This window comes from Miscanthus floridulus, chromosome 5, assembly GCF_019320115.1.
Source record: "Miscanthus floridulus cultivar M001 chromosome 5, ASM1932011v1, whole genome shotgun sequence".
Lineage (NCBI taxonomy): Eukaryota > Viridiplantae > Streptophyta > Magnoliopsida > Poales > Poaceae > Miscanthus > Miscanthus floridulus.
This window is the reverse complement of record NC_089584.1, coordinates 100257314-100274272: the sequence shown is the minus strand read 5'-3', so window position 1 is coordinate 100274272 and position 16959 is coordinate 100257314. Positions and strand designations below refer to the sequence as shown.

The 16959-nt window shown below is 45.6% G+C and overlaps 2 protein-coding genes and 1 non-coding gene across 3 annotated transcripts; all 3 read right to left on the bottom strand.

Annotated features, from left to right (window-relative positions):
• Positions 1-756: 756 nt before the first annotated feature.
• On the bottom strand, positions 757-5366 carry LOC136452772 (zinc finger BED domain-containing protein RICESLEEPER 2-like). Its single transcript, XM_066453370.1, has 4 exons — positions 5180-5366; positions 2505-4556; positions 2355-2428; positions 757-1041 (listed from the first exon to the last, which is right to left on the bottom strand). Exons 2-3 carry the CDS (start codon positions 4531-4533, stop codon positions 2355-2357), a joined length of 2103 nt encoding a protein of 700 aa, XP_066309467.1. The 5' UTR covers positions 4534-4556; positions 5180-5366; the 3' UTR covers positions 757-1041.
• A 645-nt stretch (positions 5367-6011) lies between these two features.
• On the bottom strand, positions 6012-12180 carry LOC136450328 (uncharacterized). The gene is made up of 4 exons (XM_066450726.1): positions 11743-12180; positions 10600-10742; positions 9416-10192; positions 6012-7546 (listed from the first exon to the last, which is right to left on the bottom strand). The coding sequence occupies exons 1-4, from the start codon at positions 12050-12052 to the stop codon at positions 6131-6133; spliced, it is 2646 nt and encodes an 881-aa protein (XP_066306823.1). The 5' UTR covers positions 12053-12180; the 3' UTR covers positions 6012-6130.
• Positions 8659-8722, bottom strand: LOC136455772 (small nucleolar RNA snoR101). Its single transcript, XR_010759240.1, has one exon. It is a non-coding gene; the product is annotated as a small nucleolar RNA snoR101 (small nucleolar RNA).
• Positions 12181-16959: the final 4779 nt, after the last annotated feature.

The window sequence follows — 16959 nt, the reverse complement described above, 5'->3', positions numbered from 1 at the left end:
GTCTCGTGGATGGAGACCATTCAGAAATCAGGACGCGTTTGCTCTCTTTGGTTGTCCTGTGCCCGTGGTGGTATTCTTTGCTCACTCCAGTCCAGCGGCGGCGACCAGCGAGTCTGTTGGCCGTGCTGTGCCTGCCCGCGGCGTGCTCGATGACGGTGGCCGTACCCCGGCACCGAAGCATGGGCGCCGTGCCGCCGTGGGCACGGGCGAGGACTGCGCCTGCCCGTTTCACCAGTTAGCGCGATGGCTGTCGTTGGCCGTTGTACGGTCAGTTATGCCTACAAGTTGTCAGGATGACCCGATTTTGTACGGTGCCTTCTTGCTCTTGGCAGCTGTCACTCGATCTCTTCCTGTAATTTGCTGTTGTAGGTTCAAGCCAAGCTCAGTGGAGATACTACTGCTATATAGCATTTTACATAGATAATGCGATCATGTGAAATGCCTGTTAGATGTACTATCAGCCTGTTCACTGGGTCGCCTGTTCACTGGGTCGTAAACGATCGTAAATTTTTAGTTAGAACAGTATTTTTCTCTCACACCAAACCAGCCAGCAGTAATAATCCACGATCGTATACGATCGTATCAGCACCAGCCGAACAGGCTGTATGTCCACCTCAGGTTGTCATGGACTTGGACATCACGAATTTCTTGTCATTTTTTTATGTATTCGACACAACACTGTCCAATTCAAGTGCCCCGTCCTTCCAGCTCTCAGGGCTCCCAGGGCATGCATGGTTCATCAAAAGAGACATCAAATAATCGCAATTGCCTTGCGAAACATGTCAACAGATAGCTTAGGCTACCTGATGAGCAGCATAATGCACATCAAGTCATCCTGAATACATGGTAGGCTGTTTTGAATGGCTGGATAATGTTACCATCCTTCTTGGAGGGTGACTCCAGGAGTTCATTGTACAAATCAGCATCTAGAACTAGAAAGATGCATTTACAGGAGAGTACTATAGGTTCTTGGACAGTAAATTACGTAGGTACCGTTGCCACCCACGTCTTCTCAAACGACTTCTTTCAGAATACTCCACTCTGGACAATGTTAAATTGGTTAGGAACTTAGGATGGTGAATTCATAATCCAAAGGATATAAAATGCAGGAAAGGAATATGATAATCCGGGTAATGTAAAGGTTCTAGGAGGGTAGAGTTCAGAGGCTGACTCTGCACTGATAAGCTAAAACACATAATTCTCTGCATTGATAAGCTAAAACACACAATTCTATATCTTATTACTATCATGGAACCAAATAGTTCTAGACACAAAGGTTGTACTCCAGTAGATAAAAAAGAAATATACAAAATGTATAGCGCGCAAGTACATTTTCAGGCGTGAATCTGTAAATTTTCATTCTAAACAATCTAAACTAAGTGCCATCTGTCCCTATGGTAATTTTATAGGCTTTATAGTACCCTAAATCCCTAATAGCTCTAGCCATAAAGTAGGTTCAAAAACATAGCACGAAGTTACCCAAACCCTGAGACCCGGACACTGCCATTGTGTTGATCAAAGAATCACTCCTGAGAACAAGATGGTGGATTCAACAGCACAAATACAATGGTAACCAACACGTCACCACAAGGATTATCCTTACAGTGAAAACACAATTGATAGTTCAACCTCATACTTTTTACTGGTATATATGCTGAAAGAGACATATAGTAAAATGGTTCGAGGGTAAATAAAGTTGCATCAAAACAAATGACTTTGAAACTGAAGGCATAGAAAAATTAGTTGGCTTCAAGACTTTAACTAAGGTCTATAGACTATAGAGGCCTCAGTTCCTGCAATTAGCACCTCCAAATTCAAACATCAAACAGCTAATAAAATCTTTGGTAATTTGTATACTTTTGCAGGTCCCCTTCATCAATAATGACCATCCAATACAAACTGAGTTAAAACTGAATATAGACACCCACTAACAGTTCTTTCATTACAAATACTATTACAGCCACTGAACTTAATTTATACATAATTTTCATGGCAAAACTTGACAGTTTCTTGAACTGCCAATGCATACTATTTCCAGGTTGTTGGTAACATTCTCTGCTTAAGACATAAGGTAAGTATCACTCTAACAGGCGCTGAAGATTCTAAAAGCTACCATATATTAACATCTTAAATGCACCTCATAGATTTGTGCTTTTAACTTTTATTATCCATGAATACAAACAAATGGCAAGGAAGTATACATAACCAGCTTCTTTCCACTTTTCTTATAAAAGCCTCTTGTATCAACTTTTTTCTCGCCAGAACATCTCATGCATGCACATCTTCAACAAGGGATAAGATAAAATGGTATTGGAAATAAACTGAAAGAAGTGCAGAGCCTCAAATGTACTCACCTATTTTGGCACCACAATAAGTTCGTCACCACGCGGTGCTCCATCATCTCCATGATCACCTGAACCAGCAACAACTGCAGAAGCACAGGGGAAAACAATCATTATTAAGTTATACCAATCTTCACAGCAGTTAGAGAAAGTCAGCGATACCTTCTGGGTCTTCCCGTAACCAATCTTGTGCACACACCAATCCCTGCACCGTTGAAGGGTCCATAGTACTGAGATACTCATTAAGTGTACGGGCTTCACTGTCCAAAGGGATGATAGATACAGGGATAGCTAAAATATCACGAGCCATTTGTGAAAGTACAGGATACTTGGCTGCAAAGGACTTCCACCATCCCAGAATGTCAAAATTATCCTGATTTCCTTCTTTTTGACGATAAACTGCTTCCTCAAGGTACATCTCCAAGTCGGACTTCAAGGATTGTCCTGATGAGGTCTCTTCTATATACTGATCAAGTCCCCGTCGAGCATCAGATAATGTGATACGTGAGAAGGTCTTAGAATCATCCCCATTGCTGTACATAGAGCCCATGCAAGAACTACTGTTTCTAGAGTAACAGAGAACAGATGGATTCTTCCATGAATCTGATGATTGATGTTTATAATCATTATACAGATTGTGAAAGGTATTCTGGATGACATCTATCATTGCCTTTGCTGTAAATTGCTCATCAGAATAAATGAGCCGAAAAAAATATTCGAGGGACTTCATCTTGTAACGAGGATCAAGAATAGATGCAAATGCCATTACAGGCCTAGTGAGATCCCAGTAGCCCTCAAATTTAGAAAGCATCTGGTCAGCAACTTTGGCAACAACAGTAGATGGACTCTTGCTCCAGGTTTTCAAAAGCACGTGGATCTCACACATCTCATTAAAATAGAGGTTTGCAGTTGGGTTTTCCACAGGAAACTTCTCCATAGCATGATAGACTACGTCCAGTATTTCAGTGAGGGCTTTCACATCAGCCCAGTCATTAGCAGACAGAAAAACATCATAATGCCCTTCCTGTTCTGTCAGGCGCACAAACACATCATGATAGTAGCACGCAGACTCAAACATTAAGTAAGTAGACGGCCAGTTATCAGGAGAATCAACAACTAGCAGCTTTTGATCCATATGCAGTACCTTTGAAATATCCTGAAACTTTTGGAATCTTTCAAACTTGACATAGTTAATCATCTTGCGAACTCTATTAGTTATATCAGATGCATGTTCCCAGCTTTCTTGGACAGTGAGATTTAGAATATGTGCACAAGAGCGTACTTGGAACAAATCCCCATTCAATAGAAGCCTCCGAGGCTGCAAAACTCTAAGAAGCTCTCTAGCAACAATTTCACCACCGTTGCAGTTATCTAGCACAACAGCAGCTACCTTTCTGTCAATACCCCAACTCTGCAACTTCTCTACAATGAGATTAGCCATCTGATCAAGTGTAAAAGCTGCCTCCATATGCACAAAGTTGATAATTTTTTTCCTAACTTTCCACTCATCATTAGCATGGTCAATGTAGTGGCAAGTCAAGCACATGTATTCCATCTGTGTATTTGACCGCCACATGTCAACTGATATGCTAACCCGGCAGGGGATCTTAAAGAGCACATCATGTAGCTTAAGTTTCTCACCTGCATATATTTCCATGCTATCAGCCCTCACTGTGTCACATGATACCATCCTAAACTGAGGCTGGAGGTTCTTGACAAACTTCTGGAAGCCCACATCATCCACAATCGAAAACCGGTAGCCATGCTGGACAATCATGTGCACAAGGTCTCGGCGGCTGAGTTCTTGATCGAAGTGTGTTCCCTCATTACCATTGTCCTCGCCTGACGCGCGTCCCTCACCCGAGCGCCCATCCATGGAGGGTTTGTTGTGGAGAATACGGCGTACAACAAGCTTCCGGCGCTTACCACCACGCCGTGTGGAGGTGGTGTTGCAGATTGCGAGGTGGTTGCGGAGGTGCGTTGTGCCTGACCGGCTAGTTGCCGTGAGCTGCTTCTTGCAGTGGTTACAGACAGCCACACAGTTACCATCGGCACGACGCTCCTTCGTGAAGTCCTGCCAAACAGCAGACCGCAGCTTGCGTGCCCGTGGATTGTGAACCACAGGCGCAGGCATCACTGCATTGCTCACTGAGCCAGCAATGGGCACCTCCATTGCCGTTGGCTCCAGCATGTTACCGCGTACACGATCACCCACTGCAGCACATACAGAGAAGCACATCATACTTTTTTTTATTTGATTGCGAGAAGCACATCATACATAACAATACCAAAGGAAAAGCTCTCAATTTTGTCTCCTTTTACCAGAAACGAAAGGGTAGCAAAAACTAAATACAGAATGCATATCTCCAATACCTTTCGTCATAAACTGGAAAGCAATCGGCAGCCTTTCACCCATAACCAGACTAAAATCTTGCCAAGCTCTCTCCTAACTCGGATTGCAAAGCAATGAGACGCTGAGCAAGCACATTGCACAAGCACCACCGAATGCCTCTGACCTCAGAGAGACACCATTAAAAAACCCCTTGCACATACAGCTGGGAGTAGCAAATCCCCTTGCATATGCCAAGCAGATCCCCAATCCCTCATAACTACGGCACAATCAGCCGGAGCGAGCAAGTGACCTGGCATCCCCCCGGCCAAATCGAAACCGCGCGGGGTCCAGTCCCCGCGCTCGAACAGTCAAACCCTAGGAAATCGGGCGTGAAATAGCTCGCAGACCGCGCCTTTTAGCTAGGGTTTATGGCCCCGGTAAGCGGATCCGTTAAGGAGGAACAAACAGAAGGGGAGGAGACGGAGTTGAGTGATTTGAAACTAACCTCTGCGGCGGCGGCGGCGGCGGCCGGCGGCGAGCTGTGATGGATCTGGGTCGGGGGGTGGCGACCCGCAACCCGATCCGGGCGGGGGCTTAGCTTAGCAGATCGGAGCCGGGACCGAGGCAGCGTGGGTTGCGACCTGCGACCCATTCGGATGTGCAGGAGTCGTTAGTTTTGTTGCGGCGGGTTTCGGGTCCGCGCCTACGCTGATGGACGGCTGAGATGCGAGCGAGACGAAGGCGACTGAAGGTTCGGGTGGTTTGTGGTTGGAGCTTTGGGCACGGCGGCGGGTCAGCTTTGGGGGCGGAGGTGCGGAAAACGGAACCAGCCCCGTTGACGGACTACTGGTTTGGGTTGGATCGGATTCAACTGGATGGATGGATTTGGTTGGAATTTGGATGATCGGCATGCATCGGTGCCTTAATATTGGGTTCTGTTTTGTTTCAAAAATATTGGGTTCTGTTCTCTTCAAGCCAGTCAAAAGATTTTTTTTTTCAGAGGACTTATTTGGATAAACTAAATCCATGCGAGTATCTGGATGGAAGTGGATAAACTCGATCCATATTCCAGTGGAAAATGAATTAAATTTCCACCACAAAAACTTGCAATACGTATAGACTGAAAGAGGTTGTCAAGTTACCAAACAAGCCCTCGCACAGTTTCAAAGACACTCCTATCTACCGAAATCACCGAAATCACAAGAAGAAATGGTTGGCTTCAGACTTCAGCAGACATCTTGAAAAATATACGTTCCACGTAGACCACTGACTCAAGATGGTCATAACAACAAACCTATGCATGCAGCAGAAACACCAACATGTGGAGCAGGTCAACAAACTTAGCGTGCAGGTCACTGATTTCAAATAAAATGGACACATAGTTGGAATGTTCGAAGCAAATACATAAATTGAAAGGGCAGTAAGGCCATAATGTAAAACTGCTGTGATACAGATATTACAGTCTCTCGAGCAACATCGCTCTGATTTTTGCTCTCAATTCACTGGGCACTTCAGTTGTTCCCTGAGTTGATTGTGCAGTGTCATCAGGCAGCTTGTCTGATTCAAACTTGGCACCTGATCTAGACGGGGACACTTCTAAGCGACCTTGAGACTGTTCACTCTGGTCTCGGTCTTCCTCGAACTTCCTTTTAGAACTGGAGTGACGCTCCCTCCTCCGATGCTTATGTGACCTCCTGTGTTCCTCCTCGTCAGAGTAGCGGTGATCATCTCTATGCCCATGCCTTGACTTCGAACTCCGACGCTCCTGCTCCTGCTCATCTTCCGAAGAGTTATAATGGTGTCTGTGATGTCTGGATTCCCTGTCCTTGGAGTGTCTCTTGAGCTTATGTTTATGAACATCCATACTCCGGCCTCTTGAATGCTCTGGGCGATGCCTCTTCCTCGAGTGCTTATAGCTATCCCCTGATTCATCTCCTTCCTCGTCAGATTCTTGATGTTTCTTTCTATACTTCCGCACTCTGTTCTGTTCATCATCAGAGTCTTTATTATGCTTTGTCAAGTTTGGCCCCTCATGTTCAAACGGAGCAGAGCTACCTTCACGTTCCTTAGCCACAGATTGCAGATCAAGTCCAGAGACATTCGTATCAGGAATTGCCTTGGCAGCTTCACTGGTTGGATCCGATGCTGCAGCTAAATCATTCATCTTGTTGTCTCCACTCTTAATGATTGCAGCAAACATCTTCGCACGGCGAAGCCTCTCAGCTTTCAGCTTCTGTTCCTTTGTCATGGAAGCTTCCGAAGAATCTGCCTCTTTGGAGGCTGCAGCAGCAGCAGCAGCAGCTTTTGCAATAGTGTTTGCAATCCAATCATCATCAATAATTCCAAAACCTTCCTTTTGGGGCTGTCCACTACTTGTAAGTGAAGCATCAGCCTCACTATTTGAAATATGTTTGGACAGTGCATCTTGGTCCTGTAAACATGAGAAACTTCCAAAGCTGGAAGAAGGATCATTACTAACATGGGTGCGAACATTGTCCTTGGTTCCTTTCATGGTGTTAAGTGAGTCATTTGCAGCACCCAGTCCACGAGTAGCCGCCATTACTATAGCAGCAGCTTCATCTGCAGTGACTTTCCGAGTAGGTCCCTTCTTGACCCCACAAACAGGATGGAATCTACCCTTCCCTTGTTTGTCATACAGCTGCTTCTCCGATGGTCCAGCTGAGCTTCTATCAGAAGCACTGGATACCATGCCATAACTGCTGTCTTTGCGCTCCATTGAGCATCTTCGGTCGCCGCGCTCACGAGAGCTTCTGTCAACGCGCTCACGATCGCTCTCAGGACTTCTTCTGCCCCTCCAGTCAGAACAACCTCTTCTGTCCTTGTGATCAGGACTTCTACCGTGTGACTTGGACTGCAAAATCAATAAATGAAAGAGAAACAAACCATAGTTAAAATTTGCCATTGGATCATAGGAAAAAGGATAACATTAACTTAGTAAAGAAGCTAGTGAAATGTTTAGAGCATGAAGATTCTGATCAAACAGTGGGAATTAAAGTATTTCTTGCAAAATCCTGCATTGCGAAAGGGCCTAAGTCTACAACACAACCTTAGTATTCCCAGGGTATAAAAGAGAAGCACCAACAATTATAAGGATCTGTTTGGGTGTAGATATTGCGGGGGAGGAATTGATTTGGCCTGGAATACAAAACACTCTTGGGTGTCCACCAGGATATTTTGTATGAGTTAGATCTAATACGAGAAGGGCGGGCCTGGTGCAAGCGGTAGAGTCTTACCGCCTGTGACCGGAAGGTCCCGGGTTCGAGTCGCGGTCTCCTCGCATTGCACAGGCGAGGGTAAGGCTTGCCACTGACACCCTTCCCCGGACCCTGCACAGAGCGGGAGCTCTCTGCACTGGGTACACCCTTTTTTTTTAATCTAATACGAGCTAAAAAATACTAATAATTAAAAAATGGGCAGTATAAGCTTGAAAAGCAAAGCACACAAGCAATGCATTCAAGAAACAATTGAACCAAGGAAAGCGATTCAATTAATCAAAATAGACATCAGCAATTCATGTCCATGAAGACGAAGAACCTTTCCATATCCAAAAAATAAGAAATCAATTGCCATGTAGTGCTTCAAACTAGGATAGCACAACATAGCTACATCAAATCATGCCCTGGATGTCCAGGATACCATCAAAGTAGACATTATATTAAAAAAACAAACAGCAAAGAGATGCAGAAAGCCAGTAAGCAACAATTCAACCAAAGAAACTGACTCATGTGAACACAATACATCCACCAGAAAATCATGTCATAAATATGTTGCACGAAAAGTTTCAGTTCCTAGTGTTTTTTTTACAGAGGAAAATCCTGCTTTTATATAGAAAGTGAAAAGGTATAGAAATTTTAGAACACTCATACCACAGCCACGCTGGGGAAACCAGCTTACAAGATTAGGACCAACAGAAAAGTGTCCAACGACTGAATAAAAGACCCTACTACAGGCTACTCAAAGTAGTGCATCAGCAATTAATACTTTCCACATGTGAACTTACCTGAAGTTCAGAGATCAAGTGTAAGACATCATATGCACTTCAGAACAAAAAAGAAAGAAAAAAAGAAGACACTCAGCAAAAAACAATACAATAAGAATCAGGAACAGCAGTACAAAAACACTATCAGTTTTAAAGATCTCAAAATTTTAAGCAAGCAGGACCCAGAAAAAAAACTGTTGCTTAGCATGGCAATGCTGGTTGCCTGGTTGCTCGATTTGAATGCACATCAAGAGTACTTAAGAATGATATAAATATAAAGCAGCTAAGCCTATTAGAAATAATAATTGTAACAATAAGGCAATACTTAAACAAGAAAAGAAGCTTGATGAATGAAGAACATAGGGCCATCATTTTTGCAATTACAACATTCCTATCAATTGTGTGAACATATTCAGTAGTAGAAAGCTCAATCAGGTTTGAATATAAATAATGAAATAATTGATCAACAAACAAATGCAAGGTATGAAAACCTGACAAACATTAATATTAAGTAAATAGAAGTATCACTATCACAAGATGAGAATGAAGGCATGGGACATTTGTTGCATGACAGTATTTTGGGAAACTAATTTTCTTTTGGCTTCTCTGAAATAGAAAGAAGGCACAATAAACTTTTTTTGGCATCTTCAAAATAGTAACGAAGAAGACAATAAATTTCTTTTGACCTCTACAACACAAATCTTTCAAGCTTAAAGCATAAACAAGTGTGACTCAAATTACCTCTTCAGTTTCCTGGAGAAACTTTAGATAATACGAGTGGTATGGATTAGAAGACAGAAGAAATGGAAACCTCCCAGTTGTTCTGTCTTGCTCAATCAGTTTTTCTTCGAACTCCTTCCCGTTCGTCAGAATAAACTCAATTATTTTCTCCATGGTGCGTTTCATGAAAGATGGTGGTTCGAGGATCATTTCTTTTGTTTCAGATAAGCCTGAATTGGTATGTGATTTGGATGTAGTTGATACTGTAATTGTGTCATTAACCTTTTCACGCTGAACAGCAACAATGCTGTTGCCAGTAATAATCGGATTCTTCTTTGTCAATATTGTTTTACTCTTAACTGCAGGAGCGGCAGCATTCTGATCTTTGCCTAGTTCTTTTTTGTCAGGCATAATTGATGCAGATTTTACATGGCCCTGCACATCAGGGGTCATGCTATTTCCAGGATTCATGCCTTCCGAACTACGTGGCAGTGTGCCTTCATCCTCATCTTCTGAGTCATATGCGGTCCCAAGCAATGATAAAGCACCGCCAGATGAAGCATGCTCACTCTCAGTATTACGTTTATCCGTGTCAACAGCATCAGCACCATCTTTCAGCAGTTGAGGATGATCAACAAGGTAGCGGAAGTAGCTGTGGAGATGATGATCAGGCATCAAGAATCCAAATGTTGGATTATCTCCTTGTTTCACCCTCAATACAATCTCTGACTGTCCCCCGTGCTCGCTGACAAATAAAGCTGTTCTTGCAATTATCTGATGCGCCTTCTCAGAAGGAGGCTGTAAATTTAAAACAGGGGAGCAAAAAAATGTCTCAGTAATGGCTAGAGAGCGCACAAGCACAAATTATGTCAAACAGAATGAATTACTATATTAAGAAAACTGGTATATCGTAAGACAGCCATCCCATTCATTTTTGTTATATGTAGCACTTGAATCATTCTAATCCCACCTGCCTATATTCCTTACGTCAAGATACATTGCAAGGAAACAATGTGCATCACTAGTAGGAACTTCATCTCTGCTCCAACCATCTGAAACAGGCATTTAATCCTTAGAAGAACATATGCACCCTGGACAATTATTGCTGGATCAACTGAAGAAGATTAATAACAGGGTAGAAGAAATAAATTTCTATCATATTTGGAGAAAATAGTTAAAAGTGAGAGCTCAAAGCTTATACTCACCAGCTTATTCAACAAGCTTTCTGGCACATAAAATGATGGGCGATAACACAAGTCCGAAGAACTTGGTTCATCTGAACCAGCAGGATATCCATATGAGAAAGGAACAGCATTATAATCAGCTTGTTCAGTATCTGTCCCATTTCCTAGATAAGCAAGAATATGTCAGCTAAAGTATTGTTGTATAGTAAAATAACAGAAATAGGAGTAGGGAAGAAAACATGCAGGCACAAATTACATCTTCCAAGCAACAGAAGAAAGTCCCTTACTTGAAATGATTAAAGATGCTCATGAACTAATCAAAGCATCCTTCCTGCAAACTTAAAAGTATACAATGGAAAAAAAACATATGTACAATGAACACTGCTAACTTCAAACATGTGGCAGTGATACTGTTATTTGGGTACAACTGGATATTCTATGAACCTTGTTTCTTTGCAAGAAAAGACAGTTACTACTACGTTCGTCTGCTGGTAACCAAAAAAATTCAAACCAAGAACAGATCAGTACGTGTGATATGCTTGCAGGCCACATATAAGAGAGAAATATCTGAAAACAAAAATCCTAATACAGTTTAAACCTGAAGAGTTGGTTCAAGAGGGCTGGGATCATCAGAACACTGAAATGTGAAATCTCAACCAATTAATGGACTTATTTTGAATTTATACTTGAGGCTTCATTAAGATGAGTCCGAAAAATGTAGGATTGTGACTCATAGAACATGACAAAGTCGGCAGAATGACATTCAGAATGTACTCCCTCCATCCCAAATTGTAAGTCATTCCAAGAATCTTGGAGAGTCAAAGCTTCTCAAGTTTGACCAAAATTATAAAAAAATTACAAAGATTTATGACATCAAATAGATATACTATAAAAAATATAATTAACAAAGAATCTATTAGTACTTAGTTGGTATCATAAATGTTATTATCTTATTATATAAACTTGGTCAAACTTGAGATGCTTTGACTCTCCAAGATTCTTGGAATGACTTATAATTTAGGATGGAGGGAGTAGAACGGAACAAACTTTGAGCTCAAATACACCAAAAACATAACAAAGGGTAGGCAGAAGCTGACAGTTACAGATACGAGAGGAGAAAAGAGAGGAGAGGAGAGGCGGCGCAAAAGGAAGATCCATTTATACCTGAGGGGGGCGCATCTCCAGAACCCTCGTATTCGCCGTCACCAGCCGGGAGGTCCAGGTAGCGCTCGCGATCGAGCTCGGTCTCAGAGATGCCGTCGGGGGAGGGCGCGGAGAGGAGGGCCACTGAGTAGGCGCGGCGCGGGCGAGGGGGCACGCGGTCAAGCAGGTGGCGCACGTCGTGGCGGTCGAGGAGGAGGTCTGCCGCGCCGACGGCCGCCCAGGGGACAAGGGAGCCGCCGGAGTTGACGACCTCCGCCGTCGCGTCGTCGTCGAACAGTAAGGCGTGCCGCCCAACGATCTCCAGATTCATGGCTGAGCCGCTGAGGTATGCTTGTCTTTGCCTCGGCTTTTTCTTCGCGAGAAGCGTCGTGCTCGGTAGCCTGGAGCTCGGCGGAGCGCTTCTAGGGTTTCGGTTAAGATTGACGCGGCGGAGATTTGGGGCGGCTATAGGGCCTAGGGCGCTGCTGGTAATGTACGCTTTCATATATTTTGCATTTGACACCTGCTGTTATTCAAAAATAGACAGACAGTAACCATCTCAGATTCTCAGGGGATTAGAAAGGAAGCCCGGCCCAGTTAGGTCTTCTCACGTAGCTAGGAATTCATCTCTATCCATATGAGTTTAAGTGGATTGGAGTGAAATTAAACTAAGTTTTATTTTATTCTACTCGCACATATGAATTGAAGTAGGTACATATATATCCAAACAAGGCCTTAGCAATTAATATAGGCTACGAGACCAGGCATAGCAACAATTGGCCCTCCGCCATATGAGGCTTGGAGCGTTAGCCTAAGAGCATCTCTAAGAGCTTTTTTAAATTTCACTCTCTAAATTATCATTTGAAAAAATATTTGTATAAAAATCATTTTCTATATCTATTTACTCTCCAACAGCTTTTCTATATCTCATATGCACTCTAAAGAGCTATTCTCGTCTTCTACTTTTGGCTAGCAAAAAATCCAGAATAGAAAATGGCTATATTTGGATGACTATTTACACAAATTGTTGGAAGGCAGTTTTTTTATCAAAATCTCTATTCCTAGCATTTAGAAAGGATATGAAGAGTGTAACACCCCTGGTATTACGATCTTATTTAGCACCGAGATTTAGGCCTAAAAAAAATTTCCGAAAACGAGTTCCTCGAATTTTGATTTAAAACAAACTTGAAGTGATAAGTGGATCATGTGTGGCTCACTTTGGTGGACTCATATAAACGTCCAAGTTAAACTATTCAGTGCGTAAAAATATTTAGGAATGTCTGACAACAATTCTAGCAAATAAGTAGCGGATGGTTTGTTCTATGGGGTTAAGTGTGAAAAACAATTTTTATAAACCAAATAAAATATAGCTTGTAATTCATACTTAGATAAAAGTTTAAAGTGCAAGTTTAGTAGATAAAAATGCTATTTTTGGCGTTTAAATTCTAACAAAATTCTCTAAATCTTAGTTTTGTGTTTTGGTACGATTTGTTGTATCAAAGTGTGTACTTGAGCCTTCGTCGCATTAGTAAGTTGTTTTCGGTTCGCTTTTAAAAGCGTGTGTGACGTCGTTCCGGCCAGCCCGGGCGCTGCCACTGCCTCGCTCTGTGTTGTGCTCCTGCCGTCTCGCGTCGCGTCCAGGCCCCTACACCGTTGCGACGTTGTCGACCGCCCGATGCCATTGCTGCGCGCGCATGGGATGCCCCTCCCCGCACAGCGCTATCGCCGCCTTAATGGCACTACGCGCGCACGATCTCCCTGGCCACGAGTTACGCAGCGCCAGCACGCGTGCCACCACTGTCGCTCAACCATGGTCTGCCTCTGTTGTCTCATCGCGCTATTGTCCTGGTCGCAGCGTCGTTGTCTGCCTTCGTGTCCCGCCAGGTTGAGTCGTCTTGTCCATGCCACTGCTGTCCTACACCCGACCATGTGCGCTCCGGTGTCGGTGTTGTGCTGCTCATACGCGCGCTCCCTCCGGACTGTTGGGCAGGGCGCCATTCTTGCTGCTCACATAAAACGCGGCCGACGGTACCTGCTCACTCTCGCTGCTTGCCTACTTCTCCTCCTACCCATCCGTCGCGAGCCCCACTGCCGCGCTGGTCCAGCTGCTCCACGGCGCCGTCCCTCCTTTTCCTTCCCCGCGTCACGTTCCCGTGTCCGCAGCACCACGCTGCCTCCAATCGCGCCTGTTTGCGCCGTCGCCCGACCCCTTGCGAGCGCGTGCGCACCCCACGGCTCCGCGCTAGAGCTGCATCTAGTAGCGCTGCCCCGTCCGCGTCCCGTCACCATCCGCGCTGGTATAGCTTCGCCGCGCGTAGCTCCGCCTCGCCTCAAGCCTCCTATGCGCCGCCGTTGCTGCGCTGTGTTTCTCATGCGGCCGCACCCATGGCTCGCGTCTCCGGGCGACCTCTAGCGCGGGCTCGGCGAGGTTTGCCGGCTCATCCGTGCCTCGCAGCGCCCTGCCGGGAGCGGCCATATGTTCCGGCCGGATTCTGGCACGCCGCCTTCCCCGCTGCGTCCCCCGCGTGTGGGCGCTGTGTTAAGCTCCGCCTCGGTCCGCGTCGTGGCCAAGCGAGCCCGGTCGTGGCCTCGCGCCTCCTCGGCCGTCAGGTCGCCGCCGGCGCGCCACTGTGGTTGCGTCGCTCCACCTCCTGCCATGCCCTGCCGTCGCCCTATGGCTAACCACGCGCGTGTGTGGCCAAGGCGCCGTGGGCCACCTTTGGCCGTGCCACCGACGTCCGCGTGCACAGCTGAAAGGTCCTTGTTGGTTTTGGTAATTGAGTGACAACCTAGGTGGACTAATTGTGTTTATGTGAGATACACAGGTGATTAGTCCACAGGTACATGTGTGTGAGCAACATATGCCATGAAGGTGAAAATGGCTTGGAGATGTCGCAAAGCTCACACATGTGATGATGAAGGAGCTTATTGCACATGAGACATGACATTGAGTCATGTGATCTAGGTGGAGAAGATCAAGACATGACTTGGCTTGATGGACCGGTTGCAAGCGTGAAGGGCAAGTCGAAGGCTTTGGAGTGATGGACCGCGTGGCGGTGAAGCTTGAGCAAGACTTGGCGTCGATGGACGATGGCAACGGTGAAGAGCAAGTAGAGTCAAGATCGATGAACCAATATTATGAAGTGGATCATATCATTGTTGATCGTGTTGGTGCATGTGTTGCATCGACATTGAAGGAGATGGAATGGAATGCGCAAGGCAAAGGTATAACCTAGGGCATTTCATTTCACCGGTCATAGGTGTGTAGAGAAGTTTATGACCGGGTTTAGGATAGATGGCCGTACTATCAAGAGGGGCAAACTTGTTTGCATATCGGTCATCTAGTGCCACTCGAGTGATCTAACTTTGCATTGTCGCTAGGATCGAGTGGCGTGGCAAGTTGAGTGGCTAACATCCTTTGGGAAATGATTGTGAAATGCTAACACACATACACATGGTGGTGTACACTTGGTGGTGTTGGCACATTTACAAAGGAGGTGGCATTTGCAGGGGTGAGATGGGTTTTGGGTCCCTCTCTCCCTCCCGCTGAGCTTGCGAGGCGGGATTCGGCGCTTTCGGGAAAATGGAATGTCTATTTTCTATTGCGCTGGATGCAAATTCTTGTGGTTAGCACACTTGAGCAAGGGTGAAGAGAATGGAGGAGATGCCAGCGTCGGTCAAGTGACCGGACGCTGGATCCAAAAGCACCGGACGCTGCCTGCCTGCGTCCGGTCGCTCTGACGTGGAGTGACGCTGGCGTCGGTCAACTGACCGGACGCTGGGTCTGAAAGCACCGGACGCTGGCTGGCTGCGTCCGGTCAGGCTGACGTACGGTGACGCAGTAGCTGGAGTGTGACCGGACGCTGGCTGCGTCCGATCAAGTGTGACCGGACACGTCCGGTCATGCTCGGGAGCTTACTGGAAACGACCGGACGCTGGGGGTTCTGTGTCCGGTCAGTTGAAGCTGCTGCGTCCGGTCAGGTCAAGTGACCGTTGGAATCGGGACACGTGGTCGTCTGCGGGCGACCGGACGCTGAGGTCCAGCGCCCGGTCAACACGACCGGAGCGTCCGGTCGGCCCGACCGTTGCCCAGTGAAGGGGTAACGGCTAGTTTAGCCCTTGGGGCTATAAATAGAAGTGGCCCTCGGCCATGGCTGGTGTTGAGCACCTCAAGGGACTTAGTGTCCATGCTTGTGAGTGCTTGGGAGCCCTCCATCACACATATACTTGATAGTGATCATCCGATTGTGTGAGTGAGCGATTCTAGTGCGATTGCATCGTGAGGTTGCATCGAGTGGCACTAGATGATCGAGTTGCAAGCCGGTGGTGCTTGTTACTCTTGGAGGTTGCCACCTCCTAGACGGCTTGGTGGTGGTCTCCGTCAAAGCCCGCAAGAAGTTTGTGCGGTGCTCCGGAGAAGTGTTTGTGAGGGGCATTGTGCTCGCCCCGCGGGAGCCGCGAAGAGCAACTCTAGTAAAGCGAGACGCGAAGGGCGACAAGTGGTCCGGCCGGGTCAAGTGCTAGAGCTTGTGGTAAGCACTCCACGTGGGAGAGTGTGACTTGCGAGTCACCACTAGCAAGAGGACCGGCGGCAACCTTGAAGCTTGTCTCAACGGGGACTAGCGTGTTGGCAAACACGTGAACCTCGGGAGAAAAATCATCGTGTCAACTTTGTTCTTCTCGTTGGTTTGCATCTCCGTTACACAAGCTTGCGTTTACTTTCATATATACATTACGCTTGTGTTGTTGCTTTTGTAATTAGATAGCTTGTGTAGCTTGCTAATTACCTTCTTGCTTGTGTAGCATAGAAGTAGCTCCCTTACGTGGCTAATTTGGTTTGTGTAACCTTGTTAGTCACATTACTTAGTTTGTGTAGCTAAGTCTTTGCGCTCTCTAATTAGGCATTGGTTGCCTTGTTATTGAGCATTGCTAGTGAGCTTAGTTAGCTTTGTGCTTTTGCTTACTAGCATGTGTAGGAGCTCCCTTGTTGCTTAAAGTACTAGTGGCATAGGTTTGTGTGACCTTGCTCCTAGAATTGTTTAGGAGAGCTCTAGCTAGCCCGGCACCTTAGTTGTATAATTATTATCTTTGCAAGGTGCTAGTGAACATATATAGTGGGGTATAGTCTTGGCTAGACCAATAGTTCTAATTCTGCACTTGTTTCGGTTAGCCAACGTGATTAAGTTTTAAAAAGGACTATTCACCCCCCCTCTAGTCGCCATCTCGACCCTTCAACAG